Source organism: Glarea lozoyensis (assembly GCF_000409485.1).
Source record: "Glarea lozoyensis ATCC 20868 chromosome Unknown GLAREA3, whole genome shotgun sequence".
NCBI lineage: Eukaryota > Fungi > Ascomycota > Leotiomycetes > Helotiales > Helotiaceae > Glarea > Glarea lozoyensis.
In genome coordinates this window covers 692,097-716,903 of record NW_007360998.1, presented here as the reverse complement: position 1 = coordinate 716,903, position 24,807 = coordinate 692,097, and the positions used below count along the sequence as shown (strand labels likewise).

The 24,807-nt window shown below is 47.5% G+C and overlaps 9 protein-coding genes across 9 annotated transcripts; 1 reads left to right on the top strand and 8 right to left on the bottom strand.

Moving 5' to 3' along the window:
- Window positions 1-3,774: 3,774 nt before the first annotated feature.
- GLAREA_00253 (uncharacterized protein) lies at window positions 3,775-4,659 on the bottom strand (the record flags this gene model as incomplete). The annotated part of the gene is made up of 1 exon (XM_008085013.1): window positions 3,775-4,659. One exon carries the CDS (start codon window positions 4,657-4,659, stop codon window positions 3,775-3,777), a length of 885 nt encoding a protein of 294 aa, XP_008083204.1.
- A 2,007-nt stretch (window positions 4,660-6,666) lies between these two features.
- On the bottom strand, window positions 6,667-9,334 carry GLAREA_00252 (uncharacterized protein; the record flags this gene model as incomplete). The annotated part of the gene is made up of 5 exons (XM_008085012.1): window positions 6,667-7,494; window positions 7,542-7,850; window positions 8,069-8,102; window positions 8,472-9,105; window positions 9,160-9,334. The coding sequence occupies 5 exons, from the start codon at window positions 9,332-9,334 to the stop codon at window positions 6,667-6,669; spliced, it is 1,980 nt and encodes a 659-aa protein (XP_008083203.1).
- Window positions 9,335-10,145: 811 nt separating this feature from the next.
- GLAREA_00251 (Homocysteine S-methyltransferase) lies at window positions 10,146-11,295 on the bottom strand (the record flags this gene model as incomplete). Its single annotated transcript, XM_008085011.1, has 2 exons — window positions 10,146-10,292; window positions 10,372-11,295. 2 exons carry the CDS (start codon window positions 11,293-11,295, stop codon window positions 10,146-10,148), a joined length of 1,071 nt encoding a protein of 356 aa, XP_008083202.1.
- Window positions 11,296-12,424: 1,129 nt separating this feature from the next.
- Window positions 12,425-13,327, bottom strand: GLAREA_00250 (uncharacterized protein; the record flags this gene model as incomplete). Its single annotated transcript, XM_008085010.1, has 1 exon — window positions 12,425-13,327. The coding sequence occupies one exon, from the start codon at window positions 13,325-13,327 to the stop codon at window positions 12,425-12,427; it is 903 nt and encodes a 300-aa protein (XP_008083201.1).
- Window positions 13,328-14,263: 936 nt separating this feature from the next.
- GLAREA_00249 (N-terminal nucleophile aminohydrolases (Ntn hydrolases)) lies at window positions 14,264-15,561 on the top strand (the record flags this gene model as incomplete). The annotated part of the gene is made up of 3 exons (XM_008085009.1): window positions 14,264-14,524; window positions 14,629-14,853; window positions 14,911-15,561. 3 exons carry the CDS (start codon window positions 14,264-14,266, stop codon window positions 15,559-15,561), a joined length of 1,137 nt encoding a protein of 378 aa, XP_008083200.1.
- A 564-nt stretch (window positions 15,562-16,125) lies between these two features.
- On the bottom strand, window positions 16,126-17,090 carry GLAREA_00248 (uncharacterized protein; the record flags this gene model as incomplete). The annotated part of the gene is made up of 2 exons (XM_008085008.1): window positions 16,126-16,861; window positions 16,918-17,090. 2 exons carry the CDS (start codon window positions 17,088-17,090, stop codon window positions 16,126-16,128), a joined length of 909 nt encoding a protein of 302 aa, XP_008083199.1.
- A 338-nt stretch (window positions 17,091-17,428) lies between these two features.
- On the bottom strand, window positions 17,429-19,201 carry GLAREA_00247 (Acetyl-CoA synthetase-like protein; the record flags this gene model as incomplete). Its single annotated transcript, XM_008085007.1, has 3 exons — window positions 17,429-18,358; window positions 18,410-19,044; window positions 19,096-19,201. The coding sequence occupies 3 exons, from the start codon at window positions 19,199-19,201 to the stop codon at window positions 17,429-17,431; spliced, it is 1,671 nt and encodes a 556-aa protein (XP_008083198.1).
- A 1,121-nt stretch (window positions 19,202-20,322) lies between these two features.
- Window positions 20,323-22,336, bottom strand: GLAREA_00246 (MFS general substrate transporter; the record flags this gene model as incomplete). The annotated part of the gene is made up of 4 exons (XM_008085006.1): window positions 20,323-21,217; window positions 21,282-21,873; window positions 21,922-22,041; window positions 22,093-22,336. 4 exons carry the CDS (start codon window positions 22,334-22,336, stop codon window positions 20,323-20,325), a joined length of 1,851 nt encoding a protein of 616 aa, XP_008083197.1.
- Window positions 22,337-23,710: 1,374 nt separating this feature from the next.
- GLAREA_00245 (uncharacterized protein) lies at window positions 23,711-24,480 on the bottom strand (the record flags this gene model as incomplete). The annotated part of the gene is made up of 2 exons (XM_008085005.1): window positions 23,711-24,149; window positions 24,206-24,480. 2 exons carry the CDS (start codon window positions 24,478-24,480, stop codon window positions 23,711-23,713), a joined length of 714 nt encoding a protein of 237 aa, XP_008083196.1.
- Between the last annotated feature and the right edge of the window lie 327 nt (window positions 24,481-24,807).

Below are 24,807 nucleotides of genomic sequence, written 5' to 3'. Positions count from 1 at the left end.
CCTGTCGTCTGGATTCGGGAAGCTCTGTCGGCGGCGTAGGCAGTAGCGAAGTCATCGTTACTATTTTCTCATCTGAAGTGTTTGTGATACCACTGATATGCTTGCTGGAGCTGTCGCTCTCATCTTTCCATGTCTTTTGGACAACCCCCTCGAAAACGCCGGTGTTCTTCTCCCGGCACTCTAGGCTTCAGCAGAATACTTCAAGTCAAAACAGATACTGGAGCTCACCACGCCGATCATTTGAGAAGTGCAGTATTATTCTCCTGAACGATCCCTATCCTTCAATTGGCAAAGCACGCAGAGCTCCCACTCTGGATCCTCCATGTCTGCGGGTTGCAAGATGGAATGTTGAACTACCACCTGTGATGGCTTTTATACTTGGGATGACTGGTGGGGCTGGAGGCATGATTCACAGCCTGTTTCGAGTGGCTGTGATTGGACCTGAAGCTTGTGGACGAGGTATATTAGAGATGGTTTATGGGTGTCTCATACCTTTGAGGACCAACTGTGTTCAGGCTCTCTGTATCTCTATATGCGCCGAGATAAGATGGCAACGTCTCACCTCGGCCGGTCAGGGCGACACATTTGGCTGCGGGGAACTCTGGTCACGCTGGTAGCACCAGGGACAAAAATGCTACAACCGTGGCGAGGTTGGTCACTTGAGCCGTAAGTCTCCCCTATTCTCTCCCTTTGAGCGCAGAGACTGACCTTTCCTAGGTGACTGCCCATCAGAGACTAGCAGCGAGCGCACTTGCTACCAAATAAGAAGCCTTTTTGCTTTTGGAAATCAGATGTGCACTTATCGTAGCGGTCTTTCGTTGTCTCAGAACGAAAGCGTTCACAAAGTGTTAGCCGGAGAACATGCTTCTATACCTGCATTCACGAGCTTGTCTCCCTGACCCTCGTTTGTCGACAACTCCTGTATATATCCCATCTGTAGATCCTAAGACGAAGGACCATCCGTCCGTTATCCCTTGAGTTGATAAAGAGAAGACGTAAAACTAAAACTCAGCCTGAAGATGACGGATCCCAAAACTACTCCACTGTATAGGCACCCTGGAGACGTGCAATCCAAGTGTCCACATTCATGTAATATTCTAGATAAATGAGTGCTCCAACTACTGTAACCATATGTTAAATGCAGACATCACACGTGTAGTTATTTTCTTCCCTTAACCCTGATAGTATCATTACAATGACTCCATACACAACATGAATAGTGTAGTAGCTATCTCCACATTCGAACCTCTCTGAGGAACTCTCTGCGCCATGTTATCTATAAGATCACCTCACTTTTCGAAGAGCAACCAGCTCCACGCTTCAACCCCCACGTTGAAGAGACGATTTGTTGCCCGTAAAGCTAGCTTTTCGGCAATCTACTACAAAATCACACGTCTCACAAAAAAAGTACATTTGATTATGGTGTTGTATTACTATAAATGATGGTTCAAAGGCATGTTTCAAATAAAACTGCAATAGCTATGAAAATACATATATAACTCTCCCAAGAAACGTTTCAGATCAAAATATAATCATTCGTCAGTCCTCTCCCAAATCACAAAGACAATCTCCCAGCGATTCCCCCAGCCCTTCACCCAAGCGGCAATTCACGCACCAAGCAGAGATTCGGTAGTATTAAATGATCGTAGAGAAGCAAAGTGTGTGCCCAGGTTCCGCAAAGTCACTTCTTCCGACCTTAAAGAGTGCAATAACCAAGCTTCCAAAGTGGTATTCAGCTCGCGCGCACTATTTCGTTCGTGTGTGATCAGGGATTGACTTGATATTGCAACTCCTGCCTTAATCTGAGTAAGTACCTTCGGTCCTCTTCTTTTAGGCGATGGAAAGTGTAGTTCACTCATCGGAAAGGAGGGCTATACTTCACGTCTTTTCGATTCATTCTCCTGACTATTGCCAAGTTTGTCGGAAAATGCGACTAGTTTCTTTCTGTCTTGATTGTCAGGTGTTACGAAATGACCTTCAAATATTCAGACAGACGGTTTGAATTCAACTGCGCGTACTCCGTGTAGAGCTCTATATTTGGAGATTCCTACTGCCATGAAGTAACAATGTTTCGATGATGACGCAAAAGCCGACGGGCAGCTAGATGTTGTTGTTGTCAACCAAGTCGCTATCTTATACTTCTCAAAATCACCGTTCAACAACCCTTAACCCTCCTAGAACTTCCACCTTCAGGCCATTCCCACTGTCTTCACCACAACTATAATTCTCGTTGTTAACTATTTCACATTTCAAGTTTTCGCACCGCAACGAAAAGAAACTCTCATACCATCCATCAGTCAACTCCAAAAAGATACCATCCTCTTTCCACACCATTTTTCCCCGAACCAAGTACAAGAAAACAGCAGTCTTGCCAACCACTCTCTAATTCCCCTTGGACCCCTTCCTCTCTGCATCTTGAAATGGTCATCACATAAAACCCCCTGTAATGCGTACCATAAGTAGCACACTTCACCCCTTCCCAACCCTATATCAAGACAATAAACCACGCGCAAGTGCATAAATCCCCACAAACGCGAAAAACCAAACTAAACACCCAACCCTCGTCACAGATCACGGCACCGATTTCGAATTACCAATTATTTACCAAAAGCTACGTACGCACTTAGAAAATCCAATCCAAGAAAATTAACTACTCGAATTACCTCAACCACCCACCCAACCCACCCAACCCATACATAAAAACCTTCTTACTTACGAACAACCAATCATTCAAATCGCCCTCAAAACAAACAAACCACAATCTCCTCCCATATCCCCTCCATATCCCCAACTTCTCCACTCACACATAACCACAGATCCAATCTTCACAACTCACACTAACATCAAAACCCACACTTCACTATACATCTACCACCTCACAGCCCACAGCCCCATCATACCATGTCAAACACAGGCTCATCAGACCCCTCCCACCCGCGTGATACCTCGTTGATCTTGCATTTCTCGTAGAACCTAAAAGCCATCACAGGACGTACATCTTGTTAACTCTCGATTATGTTTGATGTGATGAGGTTCGTAACTTTGTGAAAGTCTACAGGAGTTTGACTGATTGATTCAAGTTAAGGTCGGCTAAGAAAGCCAAATATGAGGTTCGACGGGCAGAAAGACTCTCAAAGCCTCTCATTCTCGTATGCATGATGTGGCTACCGCCCAAGGAATATCATCAAAATAATCATGACTACTACTTATCTTAAGTCACAAAACGCGCATCCTGCAACAGAAACAAAGCAAAGCTCGTAGTTTTGAATTCTAAACCTTATCTCAAGCTAATAAACCTAGCTGATATCAGCACATATCGGTGCAATGTCACCCCTCCTAACCCCAACCTCACAACCTCACAACCCCATCCCATTCCACACCACACCCAGACTATCATCTCAAACACCATCACTTATCAACCAAAAGAACTCGTCACTCATAAAATAAATCCCCTCATCAAGCAAAATCAGAAGCATCAGCAAAGAAGAAGCAAAACCATTGAACGCCCCCTTTGATCATGTTTTGTAATACCAAACATTCATCCACGCAATAATATTGCAAAACAAACACAAACAAGAATAATAGTAGAGAAGAAAACGTGCCAGCGTACAACTCCCAATATCCCGTCGTTCAATCCAATTTTTTCTCATCATCAATCTGCTTCAAGGGGTGGGGGAAGCGAATACTCCGTCAAACGCCGCCGGTTATTGCCAAAAGCACAACGAGAGCAAGTGCTGCAACGTAAAACATATGAAATAAGCGAGGGTAGGATATTCAGTCCATGTAGAAATCGCCCTTCAGAATACGCTCCTGGAAGGCATCAGGCTTCTTTCTAGCGGGCTTCGGTGGGGTCCGAGAAACTGGCATAGCTGCTGGAGGGACCGGCAAATCGCTGACGCTCTTAGTACGATCATGGGCTTGAATGGGCTTGCTTCCGCCGGGCGAGACAGCAGAGAAGGATGGCCGGGTATTCTGGGAGACGGAACTCTCGGCTCGGGATCTAAGCTGCTCAGACCAGTTGAAGCCGCTACCTTCACCTGTTCGAGCAGAAACGGGATAGTCAGAAGCGATTCTGGGCTTTGATTGCGTGCTTGCCTGTTTTTGAGATTGTGGAGGGGTAATGCTACCACTTCCCGTCTGGGTTTGCTCGTGAGCTGCAAGAGCGGCTGCACTGCGCGGCCCAGACGGGATTGTAGGTAAAGCAGATGGCTTGCTTGTAGTATAAGAAGGAGTTCTACCATTCGTACCTGGATTGGCATTGGGTTGAGCACGTCGAAGTGCCTGTGCACCAAAAGACATTCTTCGGGCAAACGGCGTGGTAGGTGTGCTTCGTGAGGGGTCATCATCATCATCAATCGCACTCTCGTTGAGGGAATCAGAACCTGCAGTAGAAACGCTGCCACGTCGAGCTCCGAAGGGGAATGGTGATGTCTGAGTAGGGGAAGTTCCCGAAAGTCCGAGAGTTGAAATGGACATGCGGCGACGTTGGTCTTGTGGTGAGCCGGTATTGATAGCACTTGGGAAGGGAGCGGTAGGTGCCGCACCGCCAGCGAAGCTATTGGATCTGGCACCAAAGATGGATGTGAACGTTTGCTGGGTGAAGGAACCACGACGGGTACGGCCCGCACCATCATTGGAAGCGTTATCGTTGTTGGCCATCTTGATGAGAATTGTTCGGGTCGTTCGGGAGGGGAATTGAGAGGAGAATGTGCAAAGCGGGGGTTGTTTATTTATGATATTCTTGAGAGATTCGTCAATTGCCCTCAGCTGCTCTCTTCAGCGTCGGGATGGGACTCGAATGTTCGACGGTTGGGTGAATCCGATAGACCTTTGTTGTAATCAGGTATAGTGCCCGCTTTCTCTGGGGCACTCGCGGATTGACAACTGCCTTTGTCAAGGTACGAAGCTTATCTGAGGCTTATCGGATCAGGGAAATGGATCGTAGGATTGCAGTGTTCGTTCGAAGGTTTGGCAGAAGGTGAATGGATTGTTGTAATTCGATTTGGATGTGGGTAAGATAGATGCGGACGTGGTGTTGAATATGTAGAGAGGGGAAGGGAAGGAGAGGAGGGGAACAATTGGATGACAGGCTAGTGAGCACGAATTAAGGTTTTATGGGTCTGGCCAGCCTCCAGCCAATTAGCGCCCGCTGTGCTCATTTCTGGGGTGACTATCCTTTCCTGACAAACAAAGGAGAAACCACACCGCGTCATCCGCACAGGGCGGCGTTGGATCTCGAACACCTCACATATCTGTCTGCCAAAAGGAATTTCAAAGCACGGAGGTCCGGGATCTGAAGGGCAGTACTTGTCAATAGCACGAGTGTTAATCTCTTGATGAATCATGCCTACTTCCAATTTCTGTTTCAATATATGATCATAATCATCATTCTCTAATCATTAACTGCAATACTCGCTTTATCAATACGACGCCTATTGCCGCCCGAACCTTCCAAAGCTTGAGTTGGACGGACAAGTGTGGGGTAAATCTAACTAATGACGGGCTAAGGCAAGTGAGAGACCACCATACCAATCGTACCATGTCAACAGCACAGCAAAAGAGTCAGGTCCTATCCGCTTTGAGGAGCAGTAACATGTCCTAAAATAAAGCGACCTGGAAGCCAAGGACTTTGGAATAGCCGCCGGCCTGTCTATATACCGCTGGACTTGTCTGCTTAAAGCCTAGGACTCGGTACTTGACAAGTTGTAGGTCAGGTACGAAGGTATCAACAGTTCGTCAAGAAGAAAGCAGAGGAATGGCAGTAACAGACCAGCTCAACAAAACGAAGACCTGGGACAGTACAAGGCCAAAAGGATGCCACACGAAATCTGCCAAGGTTCCGGAAATATCCAGATGATAAGTGGGCTGCATCTGTAAATGCACTGCATACTTAGAGATGCAGTTCTAAGCGAACCGCTATCCCCGGATTTTGAGTGGTCCAGAAGACCGATTGGCGTATCTGGGAACGTTTTGATAATGCTGTGGAGCAAAAGATACACGTTTCCTTTTCCCCTCTTCTGGTCTTTGTTTGGTTTGATGTACCCTGATATTGTGAAGCTTTTGAGACCTCGTCAGAACAGCGAGCCGCCGTCAAGGTTGATCCCGTGGTGGCTTTCTTTGAAGACATATTTTGATCGGCTGTTGGGCTGGCGAAGTTCTTTATGTCAAGTTGTTGAAGAAATGTGGTGTGTTTCAGTTGATGACCAAATTGTCACGCATTAGGAAATCTTGATCGTCGATTGACTTGGCTGACTGGCGTGGCGCTCGAAAGGACCCTTTGAAGATCCTACCATGCGGCAAAGATGAGCGCTTCTGTATGTAAATCAATTGATGTCGATGAAACAGTACGTTGGCAGGAGATATGCGGTCTTTGCCGGATGCGTGGAATTGTATTCTTCCGTAAATGGAAATTCTCCGTCAGGTGATGAAGTGGTACAGTATATTGTCGTCAATTCGTGTAATCAAGAATGAGCAGATCGTCGATGGATATTTTCTACAGTTTGCTTCCCAGTCTGTTGAAGCAGTTACCATAACATCGTAAAAGATAACTCGAGGATAAGCAGATCGTCGATAGATATCCTCCACAATATGCCAAACACCATCTCATACAGTCGAGAATGAGCGGATCCTCGATGAGCATCTTCCACAATCCTCTTCCCAGCCCCCTCAAGCAGACACCATCTCCGTATCCTCCCCCTCCCCATCCTCACCCAAAACCATCCCCCTAGGAACCCTCAACCACTCCCTCCACCCCACCCCAAGAAACTCCCCAATGGCCCTCAACAACTCCTTCCCTGCCTCCCCAACCGCCCAAAAACTCCTCCTCTCATCCAGCACAATCGAAAAATACGCCAGCACAACCAGCGCCTCGGGTTTCCGCTCATCCAGCAACCGCGTGAACTCAGCAGACACCTTGATCGGCCACGTAACCACCATTCGCGCGTCCGGACGCTTACCATCCATGATCGCGGGCTGGGAGTTGTAGACCCAGACGAGTTGCGTGACGGCTTCAGTGCAGATGGCGAGTTCGTCAGGCGTGAGTGTTGGGGAGGAAGAGAGGCGTGAGAGGAGGGATTCGAATGCGTGGGTTACGTGATCGTTTCGGTCGACGACGTCGTCGTCTTCGATGGCTAGGAGACATCTGATATCCGAATTCTTAATCGTCTCCCATTGATCGCCTATCAGCGTCAAAACCCCTCTTAGTAAATTAATACTCTGCACCAAGCGGTCCAGAAAGTCATTCAAATCAGTTCTGGGGGATGAGAATGTCTCGCAGAAGAAATGCAGCCCCAGGACGCTGGAGAACAGGAAGGAAGGGATGATATTATCCGGATTATCGACGGAGATAGAGGTATTAAACAATGCGAGGGCTTGCGCCTGGAGACTCGCTGATTCGCGGAGGTAGAGAGATGCCTTTTCTGGGTGGATGGTGCTTAGGTGAAATGCGGATATGGCGAGGGTTTCGTACATGAGATAGGGGTATGAGAAATCGTACTGAGAGTATTAGTAGACATGTTGAAGACCCAAGATGCCAAACTCACCTTAAGCACCGTATCAAGCCACGCATTAAAATTTTCACTCCCCTCCTTCTCATTCCCGGACAAACTTCCCAGGTTCCCCCTCGTGAGATTCCGGAATAGTTCCAGATGCAACATATTAACCTTCTCACCTACATCCCTCCCATCTTTCGTTCCCCCCACACCTACCCTCCCTCTCTCATCCTTCCTCCCATCTTTCTCACCCCCGACAAACTCAAAATCACTAGGACTACTCCCCACACTCCCCTGCGAAAACGAGCACAGTTTCTCAGCGGTCCGACAATTCGAACATGTAGGGTGGGCTTCATCACACTATCCCGCGTTAGTTCATGGGTGAAGAAGGATCTGAGGAGTCATGCCTTTTTATGAGCGCGCTTGCATTGTGCGCATCCGCGACGGGACTTTTTATGAGAGCGACGAATCATGGGGAGGTTTTAAGTGGAAGAGACGGGCTATGGAGGAGCTTTTATTTTGTGATATCATTGGTTTTAATATTGACTTGCCGAGGTGTATCATCAAAAAGGGGGTACGACGCGCCAAGATAATTTGTGGGTCTGATATTTGCTGAAGGATTAGTCTCGTAAGGCTGAACGCTTCCTGGCAGGCAGCAAAGTAGAAGCAAAAAGGAAGTAGATTCAGAGTTAAAGCTCTAGTTTAGCTAGGTGGTATTATACAATGGAAAAGAAAATCTAAATAAAGGTCTAAACTAATAAATATCAAACATTCGCTCCACAAATTTCAAACTAATCTCCTAGACTCCTGCTCTTCCACCAAACTTCGCGCGACGAATCTACAAAAGAGCTAAAGAACAATACATGCTAACCAATGAAGCCGCATGGCAGCTTATTCCTACATGTGCCCGCTTCGGAATAAGCAACATCTCAACTCCTAATAAGCGGCCTATCAGACTTAACCCTCCCCTCCTCAACCAACTCAAAGCGTTCCTCGCCCTCTTGAGTCTGCAAGAGAAAGCCAGGATACCACCAAAAGTATATCAAAGTGACCACAAACATCGGCGCCGCGTCAAACACATAAAGCGTCCATTCATTACGCAACGAGTATCCGTCCGTCCCCTGAAGGAACTCAATGACGCGGAAAACAGATCTCAAGAAGATCAGAGCACTGACGACATATATCATGTAGAGTGTACTTTTCCATATATTGGTGGTGGTAGATTCAATCGTTGGTTGTTTTCTAAGACGTTTGTGAAACACGGCTGCCGTTAAAAAGAAGAATCCAAGGAGAGCCAGCTGCATGCACAAACCAACGACTACAAGATTTTCTCCTAGCTTGGCTGTCTTGTCCTTCGTCGTCAGATTCACAGCTCCTCCTTGTATTCCCAACGTAAAGAAGTCTCCCCAGACGAATGTTTTTGTTATTCGAGTGAGGCGGATTATTGATAAGTGCTCCCCCTTGACGCATCGTATGATCCGGCCGAGTGTCATGTAGATTGAGGCTGCGAAGAAAACAGGCGCAAGTACGAGGAAGCTCGATTGAACTGCGTAAATGGCGATGCTGTCGGTATTATCATAGGCGACTACTCGAGTTGCATAACCTAAGACTTCGCCTGTTCGAGTCGTTAGCACAAAGAAATTATGTCTCTGCCAGTAGTCAAGCTTACAAAGACAACCAAGCGTAAAAGCAATACAGAAATAGCTGCGAAACTTGTATATTCGCCAAAGATGCAAAATCGTTGTGACGAGGAACACAAAGATAAGTGCTATCGAAGCGGGCCGTGAAGGGACGAATTTCCACAGAAAATAGTCCGTCCCAGGAATTGGTTTGAGGACTGCCATTTCAGTTATCACTTCTGTGAACTTGTCGCCAGTGAGTGACAAAGTGTGAGCCAGTGAAGCTTAATTGTTGGGCTAGACGTCTGTATGGATGCGAGCTGGGATTTGACGACAGTAATGAGCTAGGAAGTCCCAAAAGAAGGTATGAAGGATTTAAGTAGAAATAGTCGAGTATAGAACATAATAATAACAGTTCGGAAGAGTCTTTAATAGAGAAATCTGTCCAGCACCACAATGTAATGCCATAGTGGGCGAAGTCCTTTCAAAAGACCCGAAGCGTATTTGAATACGCTACATGACGAATCTCATACGGATCCACAGACTCCAGTGTCATTGCACACTTCCATGCTATCGGTAAGTCTGACAAGGTCCAAGAATATTTTGATCAAGGACCTGAATGCGTTTTGATAGGCTGGAGGATGGTGTTGTCGACGAAGCGGGTCTTGGTATTCCCAATACGGTCGATACGCGTATTCGCCTGGTACTTCGAAGTAGTTTGGGTAGTTTGGGTGGACCGTGCTTTTGACTCCATGACCTTGGCGGCTCGAGGAGCGACAATTCATGACAGCCGCGAGCAGATTCGTAACTTATCTGTTATTGCTGATAGACTTGGTCTTCGTGACTGATCAAGAAGCATTGCATGTACTTTCACAGGGCTGAGCGACGCGTATACTTTGATTACGCGCCCCCTAAGTTTCGACCAGCGACGGCCGACCGGACCACCTCCCTATCATTGACCTAGACGAAGTATCCATCTCATTCATCTTCTCAAGAACGATACTCTCGTTCGTACGGAGATATCAACAATTCAGACTCAGCCTTGAAGCTCATCGATTCTCTTCCTCAATTTCGCAATATCGCTAGGAGTAGTTTTGCAACACCCTCCAAGTAGGATCTCTTGCCACTTATTTCTCTCTCTCGTTCTCTTCACGATTTCGAATATCGTCTCATGCCAGGGCCCCTAAGTACGTCAGTTCGATACCATATGAACATCATGCCGTTCCGACAGAAGGCGAATGACAATAACTCACTGAACCTACCGTAGTATCCTCCTTCTTCTCCCACACCTTCGTCGTGGTGTTATATACTTCTCCCATCGTCCCATCAGGATACAAGACTAACGCCGGAACACGCGATAACGCTGTAGCATGGCTTTCAAGTAGCCCTTCCACAGCCTCCTCGAATTCCAAGATCAAGCTCTCGACTTTTCCAACCTTCGTACAGTTAATACCAATAGCATACGGCGTATCATCCGCACCTTCACTCCTCTTGCCGAGCATAGCCTCAACAACCTCCCCAACAGAACTCCCATCAGGAAGCACATTCCCCTCCCCCGGAAAAACACAGCTAATCCAGAACCTCCTCCCATCCCTCTCATTCACACCCGCCATAACCTCTCTCACAGCTTCAACCTCCTTCCTCACCGGTATAGTCTCGAACGCAACCATATCCACCTCCCTCCAACAATCTTTCTCACTCTTAAAAGCATTCATCCGATATCCATGCCACTCCCGCAACTCCTCAACACTCCTATGCCCCTCATCATACACCCCACTATACTCCGCGCCCGGAATCATAATCGCACCATACGCCCCCAACCCTAACACCACCGTCCCCTTCCCCCCATCAAAACACTCCCTCGCAACCCCCACCCCCCTCCTCATACACCTCCCCGCCTCCTCCTCCCCAACCCCCTCCCCAATCCCCTCCTCCTGCCTCCCATACCGTACTTTCGTCCCACCAAACCCCTCAAAACTAGCCTGATAAGTAGCACTCAACAGTATGTCCGCGCCCGCATCCACGAAACTCCTCTGCGCTCTCGCTAACTCCTTCTCCCCCTCTTTCGACGTCAACAGGTGCGAGGACCAGAGGGGGTGGTCGTGCGTGAATGTGATGTTGTGCGGGGGGGACGTGAGGAGGGTTCCGAGGCCTCCGTCCATGAGGCGGATGTTGGGGGGCGACATGGTGATGTGATGTAGAGCGAAGAGTGAATAGTAGGTGTTGGAGAGGGATGTGCGGGGTGAGGGAGGAAAGCTTTTTTTGTTGTGGTGGGGGGGAGCTATGACGGAAGCTTTGAGCTTGTTCAGGGGTAATACAACGCGCTGGGATGCACGTTCAAGAGGATATTACTATGAAATAGTAACTTTAAAAACAATTATGAGATCAGTTTCTATCTATATAGAGACGATTAAGTACCAGATCATACATTGTTCATTCCAAAACATCGCTTTCCAAACCCACCAGCCGAGTCAAACCAACTAGGTATTTCCCATGCCCCTCCCCAGTGGGACATCCCCGCCTCTTCGTCTATCAGGCACGGGATACTCATGAACTTCACAAAATATATGTACTTGTACATAACTCTCCATTCTCACAATTCACACGAAAAGTAATAATCTAAAACAAATTTAAATAATCTTGATTTGTTATTATTCTATTAAAGGTGTGGAATCCGAAACGGAGGGGCAAAACAGGTAATGGAGAATAGAAAAGTCCAGAGGGTCCAGGTCCAAGTCCGGGAGAGCCAGAAGTCCAGGGGCTTGCTTTGCAGATAAGTAGTAAGAATGTTCACCAAATGGAGGGATGGGTATGGGTGAAGGGAGGAGGGGATGATGGAGTTGGATGAGGAGTTATCAGGGTATACATACCTAATTCCACCTCGTACATTTTTTGTGCCTCTCGAGAGATTCCATCCATCCTCGCAGTTTGCGTTTAGATTCGGATAGTACGAGCATATGGAGGTTGGAGTCATTGAGGATACGTACCTTAGACAACTGAAATCTCACTCTGGATCCTGCCTCCTCCCACAGAAACGTTCAAATACACTGAAGAAAAAGAACATGTCCACAAAGAGAAGATAAAAAATAAAGTGAGTAGATGCACCAGACCCCGTTCCAAAACTTTGCCAAATGTAATCCTTCCAAACCATAGCATGACATATCATGCATAACAATTTGTAATCCTGCAACTCCGTAAACAATGAAGCCTGCGTACCTTTCCCCACAAGCAAATCCTTCGCTGAGAAAAGGGAACAACTATCTAAGGCGAGCAATGGCAAGCCTTTCTATCTACCTTAACTACTATGTATGGTATTTACAACATCTCCTCGTCTTCTTGTCCTGTAATTGCAACACCTCCGTTCCATTGCTGTGACTGTTCAGTATATGACCCGTACTGGTTCTCCATTGCCATTTGTCTTTGCTCGATCAGGTGTTGCCAGTCGCCGCCGATGTTAGAACCTCCGTGCATAGATTCGTTCGTATTGTAGACTGGGTCTGTGGATTTGTTGTATGCATGTGCACCGACAGAGTTCCCAAAATGAGAGTAGATGTCTTTAGAGTGTGGTGCCGAGGACTGTTCATACTCTCGTTGAGCTAAAGCTTCATACCCGGAGGCCATGTATGGCTCGGCGGTTGATCCACCAGCTATTCCCCATCTACCATCGGGACCTTGCACCGGGGTGAGTGGTCCAGCGATGCTGGAATCACTCATTGTATCACTATCCATGCTTTGGTCTCCACCAGTTCGCGACATACGTTCCTCCAAGATCTGTCGCTCATAACGAAGCTTAGCCATAGCCTCTTCCTGCTCTACGGAAGTTGTTGTCCAGTGGCTGATGTCTTGTGCCAATGCATGTCCTCCGTAATCTGGTGGGCAGATTCGCCAAAGTTCAACCAAACGCATTTGCTGGCTAGGGCCTGCCGTCTTAAATAGCTCGAGCTGGGAAGGGAAGAGAGATGCCACGTCTACACCATGTCTGCTGAGAATGATTTCTGCTGTCAACTGGTCTGTCTGTGGTGGTTCGGAAGCCGGTCGTGCTGGTTGAGCTGGTTGCACTACGTGTGCGGAATGGTGATAATGCTGGGAAATGGAGTAGACAATTGGAGTCTCTACTGGTGCGGGTACAGGCTCTAGCTCTGGTGCTGGAGTAACGTAATTGTTGTGCAAATTCAAATTGCGAGCGAAGAGAGCAGTGAGCTCTTCCTGGGTAGCCATCGTGGAGTGGAAAGGCGGTAGGGGTAGGGTAATATCCTGCAAAAGTTAGCCTGTGTAATTTCTTTGATTCGTGCAGACTACCTTGCTGTGAAGTACTCGGAGATGTTCCAGAGTAGCTCTACACAGCGCCACTTTGTCGAACAGTCCAAGTAAATGTACTAGGAAAGGAGGATCCTAAGGACGAGGAGGAGCTGCTGTCAGATTATGTGAATTTCGTAAATCTCGCTACCGAGATGAATGGAGAAGAGCAGACTTGATAGACGGATGTGAATGTGCTTTGTTTGCTTATATTTCTCTAACTTTGAGTTATGTAGAGGGTGTATGTACTTGAGGTTAAGAAACAAATGTGGAGTCCTGGAATTAGGGACCGGTGGGTCGGTTTGGAGTTGGGGAATCGCGAAACAAAGCTGCGAGGGTATCTTGTCGAGGTCGATATGTGCAAAAGATGCAGCGAAATGCAGAATGGTGTTGAGAAAATGCGGTCGTGTTGTTGAGAGAGAGGACAAAGACAAGAGGAAGTTAACAAAAAGAGTTGTGACGCTGCTACCCCTCCTCCCGCTGACCATGAATGGTCTGGTTTGGGTCGAAACTCGAAAACCGCATGACGAAGCCTAACCAGACATGGGTTTACCGCCCAACCAGAGACAGTTGATCCAACTCTAATGCAAACCTACGCTGGAAAAGGAAATTAACTATGAAACAGTACGCGGGCGATGCGCTTTTAATCCATTAGCAGCCAATGAATAATTGACACGAGAAATCTTCGTTCTTTTGAATAAAAGCCCAGGCTCCTTTCCTGCAGGCCGTGGTTTAATGTTGGAGTAAATTTTGAATTGCATTGCAAAGAAAATTACATGAAAGAAACTCAATAGCGGGACTCTATCTTTTGATATATCCAATTCAATATTCACAGGAATGAAAGACAGAGTATCTTAGATGGTCTTTGTTCAAGTATCACCACGATTACGATTCCCCTCCAAATTCCCAAAATTGTCCTTTTCGGTTAAGCAATTCGAGGCCAATCATGTGACAGGAGCCGACTTGTACTTTGTTGCCTCAGGCATCCAATTTGGACACGCCAACCAAACGCGCGCTTCAGGTGCCTGGAGAGCTCAAGCTCCAGATGGTTGCCAGACAATTGGATTCAAACCATCTCACCATTCCATCACCAGCACAGTCGTTCCGAATACATTCTCAGTTTTACAGCCGCATAATCTTCTGTAGATCATCATGGTAAGCTTCAGATAAGCTGTTCATAAATGTACGCAGCCTTTCTGAACTCTTGATTGACCTGTTTATAGACTTCGATAGGAACGGGTTACGATCTTACCAATTCGGTGTTCTCGCCCGATGGCAGAAACTTTCAAGTCGAATATGCAGTCAAAGCGGTTGAGAATGGAGGAACCTCGATCGGAATCCGGTGTAAAGATGGTGTTGTGCTTGCTGTTGAGAAGGTCATCTCAAGCAAATTATTAAAGGCTGGAGCGAATAAGCGCATCGCAACTGTAGACAGACACATTGGCGCAGTAAGTTACTTCAGCTTCTATCCTGCAGCATTCAGAGCATCTCTAATGAATCTCTAGGTATCTTCTGGTCTTGTGCCTGACGGACGACATTTCGTATCCCGCGCACGAGATGAAGCATCCAGCTGGCGGTCAACATACAAAACACCCATCACTGTTAAAGATCTTGCCAGCCGTATGGGTGGATATCTACAAGCGTATACACTATACTCCTCCGTACGACCCTTCGGTATTACCGGAATCGTAGCCGGCTGGGATTCTGAACTCGAACTACCAGTCGATGGGCAGGTTGGCAGCGGGCCTAAGATTGGATCAGGTGGCAAGGTCGAGGGTAAGAAATATGGCGGACCAGGACTTTTCATGATCGAGCCAAGTGGACAGTATTGGGGATACTACGGTGCCGCGACGGGAAAGGGACGACAAACTGCCAAAGCAGAATTGGAGAAGCTAGACTTGGCAGCCGGAAAGCTCAGCCTTCAAGATGGCGTGAAGGAAGCTGCGAGAATCATCTACGTTGCGCATGCCGACAATAAAGACAAGGAATTCGAGTTGGAGATGACCTGGATCAGCAGCTTAGATGGCCCCACCAAGGGAAGACATGAGGAAGTTCCAAAGGATATTCTGGAGGAGGCTGAGAAACTAGCGAAGAAACATCTAGATGACGATGATGATGAAGAGGAGACGAAAGAGGACGATAAAATGGAGGAATAGACATCTCAGGTGTGAAATCACCTTGTACCAACACTTGCCCAATGTTGTACAAACTACCTTGGGGTTTATGACAGCGAATTGAAAGATTTATGATATGCTTCAGTGTGAAAACAGTTGTTGGTCTGATGTCAATGTTCCCGATTCTTTCTGATACAAGCATTCAGTGTGCAGACAGTTGTTGGCCGAATAGCGATTTTCCAAAATATTTCTAATTTACAAGATTCTTCTTATATGACTAGTCTCAAGTGAAGCTCTTGATATATTCTCCGCTTCCTTTTGCCAGTTACTTTAACGACACTGCTCGATAACAGTTCTTCTATGAAGCTCATCGATGTTCCCTCCACTTTTACCATAAATGTCGTCTACGCTGGAAACCCACATATCAACACAGCCTTAGATCACAGAATCCTTCATCGTCAGTCGCAGGGTTCCCACAATACAGATAATACGCTTCACATGTTCAAGCGTTAATCATTACACTCTCCATCTATCTTATAAATCCCAATCCCGCTCTAATACAATTCCACATACAACCACACCTACAAATACACAACCCCCCCAAAGTTACACAACCTTCTCCGCCTCCTCCACCAACTCCTCAACCCTAAACCCCTCATCCCCCCTCCCAAACATCTCCAACAGTCTCCTCCTCTCCCCTTTCTCCCCGCCAACCCCATAAAACTTCTGCAACGCCATAACCAACCACTTCGCCTCATCCACACTCACCCCGCGTCCCTCCACCACCTGCCCTTGCAGTAACACCACCCCCTTCTCCCCCGCCAACTCCAGATGATGCGTAATCGTCGTATGCGGCTGACTATACTCGCCGCGCAACTTATACTCAGCGAGATGCGTAAACAACACCGTCACCGTGTCGGGCGCCGGGAACGTCCATTGCATGAAATGGATTTCCGCGCCCTGCCCTTCTTTTGGGAGAGGGAGAATGAAGTGTGGATACTTTTTTGCAGTGCTCTCGATGGTGCGGTAGACGTCGAGAGGGATGACGGCGCAGAGGGATTGTGCGTCGTGCGCGTGTCGGAGCCGCCAGATTGCTTCGAGTTCTTTGGGGGGGAGGGCGCGGGTTTTGGGGAGGTCGAGGTAGGAGGAGAGGGTTTTGATTCCGGGATTCGACTTCTTCTCTGGGGTCTGTGGCGCGGGCGGTGGTGAGGGAAAGGGTGAGGAGGTGGTGGGTGAAGGTGGTGGTGTGAGGGGGGGGGTTGGGATGGAGGCTTTTTGCTTTAGGTGGTTGATCTTTTCTTTGTATGCTTCTTTTAGCTCGTTAACGTCGCGAAGTCCTTCACTATTGTAACTTGTCAGCTAGTAACTCGAACATGGAAGGGATAAGTCATTGCATACGCTTTTGCCTTCTTGTCTAACTTCTCCTTGTACTTTTCTAGCACTCTATTTGATTGCTGCGTGGCAAGGTATCGAACGTCGTGTACCTGCGCCCATCTACGCTGATACGTCCGCAAATACGGCGCGGCGCCAGAAACCGTATTTCGTAAAGAGGGAACGCGAAGACTGGCCATTGTGAGGTGTGACGGGCAATCGAGATGTACAGATGTTTTGCTAGAAATAGACGGGGCCGAGGATAAGAGAGAGATTAAGCTCTTATCGTGAGAGCACGTGATCTACCATCCTTTCAGTCTATAAGTCCCGAACTGGGGTAATGGTTGAGTCACATTCCATATGATTAATCGATTTTAGTAGTTCAACATAGTATATGCTTATGTTTGAACTCTTGTTATATTGATAGTATTGGTATATTGAAAAGGCTAGCCTACCACAGTCCTGGGGCTGTAAACGCTATATAACTTCCATCGTACCCATCCAAAGCTCCACACCACTTGACACCGAGAAAGCAGGCTTAGAGCTTGGCTTTCTCGCCCTTTTTCTCTTCTTCCAACACTCTATCCTTCAAGAGCCTTCTCAAGATCTTCCCACTCGCGCTCTTCGGAATCTCATCTACGAATACAACTCCACCACGCAACTTCTTGTGACTAGCCACCTTCTTCGCTAACCAATCAACGATTTGCTGCCCATTCTCTTTACCGCCCTCAACACCCTTCTTTGGCACCACAAATGCTCGTGGGACTTCTGTAGCTTGATCTGCGTTGTAAACTCCAATGACAGCAACATCATCGATATCGGGATGAGATAGGAGGATACCCTCAAGTTCAGCTGGAGGAACTTGGAAGCCTTTGTATTTGATAAGCTCCTTGACACGGTCGGTGATCCAGAAATTTCCTTTGTCGTCTTGGTGTCCGACATCTCCTGTCTTGAAGTAACCGTCAGGTGTTAAAGCGTTCGCCGTGCCCTCCGGATTGTTCAGATAGCCCAAGAAGACATTAGGCCCTTTGATCCAGAGTTCACCGGTCTGGCCGGCAGGTACCTCCTTCTCGTCAGCGGACATGTATTTGGCAACCTGGTTAGGTAGCAGCCGACCGACAGAACCTATAGTAGTTTGCCAGTCATCCCAGATCTGGGTATGTGTTGTTGGGGAAGTTTCCGACAAACCATAACCTTGCTTGACGGGTATCTTGAGGCGGTTCCATACAGTGTCGACTATTTCCCGAGTCAAGGGAGCCGCTCCTGAGTTCATCATACGTATTGAAGAGAGGTTGTATTTCGAGACAACTGGACTTTTGCCTAGGAGAAGAACGACTGGCGGGACCACATATGCAAAGGTAATGTTGAGGTTTTGCACATGAGCACAGAATTTCTCCAGGTCGAATTTGGGCATAACAACAAGCGTCCAACCAGAAAATAAAGCTTGATGTACCAAGCAAGTGAGGCCCTGCGTATGAAATCAGCTCATGCTCAAGTCAAGAAAAGGGATAATGCTTACATAAATGTGGAAGAACGGTAGAAAGGCCAATATCTTGTCTCCTTCATTATCTTTCTGACCTTTCCAACTTAAGTTTCCTCCTTCAGAGGTATTTCCCATCAACACATTCGAAACGATGTTCGAATGCGATAGCATAACGCCCTTTGGATGTCCGGTGGTCCCCGAACTATAAACCAAAAAGGCCAGATCCTTCTTCGGATCAATCTTCGTCTTTCTATATCTTGTAGCACCAGAAGTATTCCTGATACTCGAGAAATGTTTGAATCTCATCGTCTCATCTCGCTCATCGCCCATGAGGATAATCCTGTTCTCCTCAATGCCGACTTTCTTGCAGGCCTCGACCGCTGCGGCCAGATATGGTTTTTGGGTAACCAATGCCTTTGCTCCTGAATCTTTCAGCTGGAAGGCTAGCTCATCTGCTGTGTATCCTGGATTCGCAGGAGACAGAATGCCACCTGCCCATTGTGCTCCCCATGTTATTGCGGGCGTATCGATGCAATTCGGTGTAAACAGTGCCAGCACGTCTCCCTTCTGCCAATCCCAATTTGCTTTCAACCCCTTTCCGAAATCAATTGCAGTACTCCGGACTTGGGCATACGTGTATGTTCGCTTGGTATCGGGGTCATTGTAGATCACTATTCGAGACCCGATTAGCTCTTACTCAAGCAATCCGACTATATCCATACCTTTACTTTCCGGAAACTGCCTCTCCTCCGGCGTCCTCTCAAACAAGAACGTCCAGATATCGACATTCGGGATATTCAATCTTGGGTAGGAAGATTCGGTAGGCATTGCGTTAGATTGAGCATAAGAATCAACAAGAACATCCAAATATCGAGTTCCGGGACCCAAGCGATATATAAAGAGCAGGTGTGAACGGTGATGCAGCTCAGGACAACGCCAGTAATGACATTAGTAGTTTTGCTCATGGCTTGGAGTCCTTAGTTGCCGTGTCTGGAGGGGAATGATGCTGGTCTACGCCTCCTTGGGTGGATTTGGTGATTCGTTCTGCTCAATCGGATGTAAATCGCTTGAGCTTTCCCCACGCTTCATCAGTCGCCGTTGAGAATGGGGTGCCGAACGACTGGGTTTCTGCCGAGGCATGGAGAAAGCTCGGCCCGCTGCCAACAATGCTCAAGCTCTTGCCAAGTCCTGCCCGTTTGTCTTGTTCGAACTTCCTTTGAGGCTCTTCACGATGTATACGGTTTACCGAACATAGATCAGAAAAGTAGTAATTTGCCGACAGCTTGTGTTTATCTACTCAAACACTCCCAATCTTCATTGTTTTGTCGTCTTAAGCAGGTATGTTGAGCATCATCTACGTGACCTCGTCTTGCTGGTCGACGCTCCTGAAAAACAATTCATTGTTGAGTAGCCAGACTCCAACCCGAGAGGCCCAGAAAACCCCACAAATCTTATCTCGGATGTCACGGTGAAGAAAATATCTTTATGAGCCATTTCTCAACGCCTCCGGGAAGGTTCCTAGAGGTACTTATTTCTTGCTATGTCGGAAGTATGACCTGGACTCTGAAAGGCACAGTACCTGCAAGACTTCTGGATCTTTGAAACAACGGAAAACAACATTCTGGATGTTCAAGTCAAATCCGAGGGTTTAGGGTGTTAAGGTGACCTCGTGTATTCCCTACCAGGACTTTGAGAAGACTGACTCCGGAGCCACCCAGAGTATGCAGAGTTCTCACACAACTAAGGGAAACCTTTAGGAATCATCAACAATTTCAGATCACCACGCACCAAATTGATTGTAATAAACTGGAATAGATTTTCACTATTCCTACTGTCATTTCGATACGAATATTAAGCTATGTCAGATAATGTCTTGTTGAATCATATGCAACCGGGTATACCCAACACTCCCACCAACCTCCGATACAAGAATAGCCACCCAAGCCCATTTACATCTTCTCACTCTTAGACAGATCATGTTGCACGACACCAACCTCGCCAGCTCTCTCCTCATCACCCTGTGTTCTACCAATGAACTTCGACTCCTTCAAGTTATTAAGAGCATCCTCCTGCTTATCAGCCTTTCTGAAAGTAAACCAGAATCCAACACCTCCAATGAACGCGAGAACAGCGACGGATCCGTAATTCCAAACCAGCAGAGGATCATCAGAAAGTGCTGTGAGAGCTTGACCGAGCGCAGATGAGATGGCGGAAGTAAAGAGCGCAAGAGCTTGAATGGTGGAGCGCATGTTCTTTGGTGCTTTGGTGTATGCGTACTCGAGTTTGGTGATGGAAGCCATGACTTCTGACATACCGATAAGAGCGTATGGGAAGACCTGGACCCAAACAGTGATTGGAGCAGAACAATCCTTGCGAGTCTTGCTGAGACGGTTGATATCATCTCCACACTTGCTCATCTTGTAAATGAAGTACTGAGTAACACAAGCACTGATCATAGCAGCGGAACTAAGCATGAATCCCATAGTGATCTTCTTGATAGGCGAGAAGTTGATACCCAACTTGCGGAGAAGAGGGTAAATACCGAAATCCATGATTGGGATAACGATGATGATGAAGATGGGGTTGAGTTTGGAAACGATATCGTTGGGGACTTTGCCAAGGTTCATGGTGTTGGCTTGAGAGACCAAATTTCCAGTCATTTGGTTGTAAGCGAGCCAGTATAGGGGATACCAGAGGAAGACTTTGCAGGCAAGGAATCCACGACGAACTTCATCGACCCATTCGTCGTCGAAGGTCATCCATGCGGGGACGGTATCGCCTCTAGCTCGGATAACGCTTGGCTTGACATTGTTCCAGAAGTTCTCGTCGCGGAGGTTTCGCTTACTGCATTATTGTTAGCACATCTGCCGACTGCGGGAAAGAAGTTTCTTCTTGGAGACAAACTTACGTGGTGTTGAGGTTCCATGACCATTTACCCTTGAAAGCAAGCTTGATGAGCTTTGCAGCCTTGGCCATCACAGATCCAGTAGGTGGTGCAAGAGTGTAGTACTTCTTGAACTTCCAGAGAATGAGAGGGCACAAGCAGTAAATAATTGTTGGAAGTGTAAAGGACAGCCAGAACCCGACGTAATGCTCAGAGTACACCATAGCGAGAGAACCGCAGAGCGAGCCGATATTGATGAGGAGATAAAAGTAGATATAGATCCGCGCGGTTGTTGAAGCAGGGTCAACAATCTCCTTGTGTCCAGCCTTGCTAACGCGAACGTATGCCTTTTGGTCCTTGTATTGTTCAGCAATCAAGGGCGAGATGTTGGATTTGAAACCACCAGTTCCAATACCCATAATGACAAGTCCGACGGCGAAAACACCCATGGCTGCGTTTGGGTGGACGATGACTGGTGGGATGGCAGCCATGATGATGATCAAGTGACCGACGATCGAAAAAACGTTGGCATATTGGATTGTGAGGTAACGACCGAAGAATTGATCAGCAAGGTAGGCTCCGAAAAGTGGTGTGAAGTATGACCAGAAGGAGTTGACTATAGAGTTATTAGTTTGGAAATTCCAAGTCAGGCTACAAGACTTACAGGTGGTAATTCCAGTGGAAGCGCGCTGTCCTAGTCCTAGAGCTCCGGATCCTGGCTTGATGAGGAAACCGGCACCTGTTTTAGAGCCCTTTGGAAGATCCTTTTGGATGAAGTTGACGACTGGCAGTTATATTAGTTCATGTAACACTTTGAGGGGCGAAATTTACTTACAAACTGCGGTAGTTCCGTAGTACGAGAACCGTTCTGCGAACTCTACAACGGCGACAGTCCAGGCTGTCCAAGGAATTCTTCCTGGTACTCGAGGAAGAGTTGCCCATTCCTCTTCCGTAGGGAACGGTCCCAAGAGGGTTGCGTTCTCGCCATCAATGGAGTTGGAAGTACTGGAACCCATAGGAATTGGCTCCTCCATGTACCCTCCCTTGGTCACCTCGAGACTATGTTTCGTGTCCGCCATGCTGAGGAGAATGGGACTTCTGCTTGATCGATAGAAAATAACTCAGCTCTATCCAGGCGGCGGGGTCACGCTGTTAATATAGCTCGCAGCTTCCAAGACGCGACCCAGCGATGCACATCCCATGTCTGTGAGTTCTCTGCAAGCAGGCGGGCTCGCGAGGCTAATTGCCGATTGTATCCTAACACATTCACAGACAACGTCTAGAAAGGAAAGTAATAACCGCTTGGCACCATTATCGCGGTTATCAACGCATCCAAGCTCTTGGAGGCGGCCATAATGGCGGGGATATAGTTAAGATCTGTCGGGCAAGGTTTGCTGCTCGGGGCCTATTCCCAAGACAGCGCCTCGATCGCTCGATAACGGCTTCGAAAATCGTTCTATGCGTGTGTATCATTTAACTACGAGGCGGTGGTTGGTGGCACGCTGCTGCACTTACACGAGAGATGATTTACCACCTTCTGATTCAAGCCAGCCAAGGGATTGGCGCCAAGTTGGCCAAGTGGAAAGCTTAGCGAATGTTTGATATCAGAAAAGTTTGTCTTCAACACAACCATATGGATTGCTGAGAAATTGGAAATTAAACCTTGTCGAAACTAGAACGTGCTCGGTGTCTTTGGGGCGAGGTGGAATGTTCGCAGGCATGGGCGTATGGATTCGAGATATCAAATGGGTTTCTACCTTTAGCGAGAGCCCGAAGACTCCCTCCTGGTGCATACTGCAGTATTGTGGTACAGTATCGTTATCCCTACGATCGCGCAACCTAAATATCTGGCCCAAGAGTTTGGGTCTTGGAATGGATCAGTCTAATCTGTTTTCAATAAATAATTACAATCTTGAAAACCTTTGCGTTATCGTGGACTCCATTGTCGGCGGTAGCGAGATGTAAACCAACACTGCAGCAGTCAGCAACAATCTGGGATCTGCCGCGACAGATTAACAAGCTCCAATCAAAGAGCATATACAAAATCGGCTCGTGGCGAATGTTGTGTAACGTGGTAGCAAAGCATGGAATTTCCGCTAGCCTCAAGTGAGAGCTTTTCGAGGTCTAGCCAGTGGCGGTCTGAAACTCAAGTATGAGTAGCACAGTAAGCTACACTACAGAGAGGCCATTCTTTGCCCACGAAACATAGCTCTCATTTGTTGACCTTTAGCTGCAATTCCAATCCAAGTACACATTTCTCTCCGTCGCAAAGCGTTACCCAGCAGACTTTATCCTCCCGGATTTCAAAGTGGAGTCTCGTTCGACGATGCATTCATAATAGATGCTCAAGATTCTCATTGTATTTACATGAATTCCAAATTTTATATGTGTCATCGTCGACTGACGTTCATAGAACAAAGTATATACACGAATTTTCGATCCTCGCCTCGAATTTAACAGCCAACACGACTTCCGCTGATAACAATATCATCATACCAGAAAGTATTGGTATCACCGCCATAACTCTCCCACCCAAAGTACACCCCCGTAATCTTTGGCTTCGAGCCACCTCTCTGCCATTGTGCAGCATTCGGATTGCTCACACCACTCTTGACGGTCAAGCCTGGAATAGTTGCATTGTTCAACCACGTCTCAACCGTCCCGTCGGTGCCGAGATGGTACTCGAAGCAAGTCCAAACGTTTGTCTTTAGCGCGGCGGAGGTTGCGATGCCTTGGGGTGAAAGGTCAGGCAGAGTGGCGTCGTCGGTTTCGCGGTTGTACATGAGGATCTTGGATTGGCCTCCAATGCGCAGATGTTTGTTTGCGGCTTGCGCTGAGTCTGTCATGGTGATGAAGGAGACGTGGGAGTCTGTCAGTGCTTTGGAAGCCTTCCTGCGTATTGCATCAACATCAATGCTTTTAGGGGTATCTTCGTTTATGAGACTTACAGCCATGTCCGGACGTAGAGTTCGCCCTTGGGAACATTGGTCGTGCCGACAAAAATGTGACCGCAGAAACCACCTGCGCCATCCACTCGGATCGAGTTCTTGCCAGTGTGAGCTTGGGAGGTGTCCAAAGTGACCTTACCGCCCTGGTTACAGTCTGTAGCGTATATAGGCCATGCGGTCTTGTCCCATCCGCTTTCAAAGCCCTCGGATACCTGGGCAATAGCGACTGGTGCCAGCGCAAGCGCGGCTGTGAGAAGAGTGGTTGATACAAACATGATTGAAATGTCAAGGTCGAGACTGATATTTAATTCTAGGTGCCATTCCCATGGTTATATACTCTCCCACGACGGAAGTATACACTGCATCGGCGCATCTCTGAGTTCAGCCTCAAACTTTCGTGTACATCTTTCCCCAGGTTCCTGCCTCCGTCGCTGCTAGAGGTATAGTGTTTAATAACGTCAGGTCATCTGCTTAAGCTTTGTGGCAAGACAATTCGCAGATCGGAGCGCCGGGTTTTATTGCCAGAGTGGATAAATTGGGTGAAGAATAGGCAAAAGCCCTGGGACCTGGATGTTTGAATTGGGCTGGATATAAGGAATCCG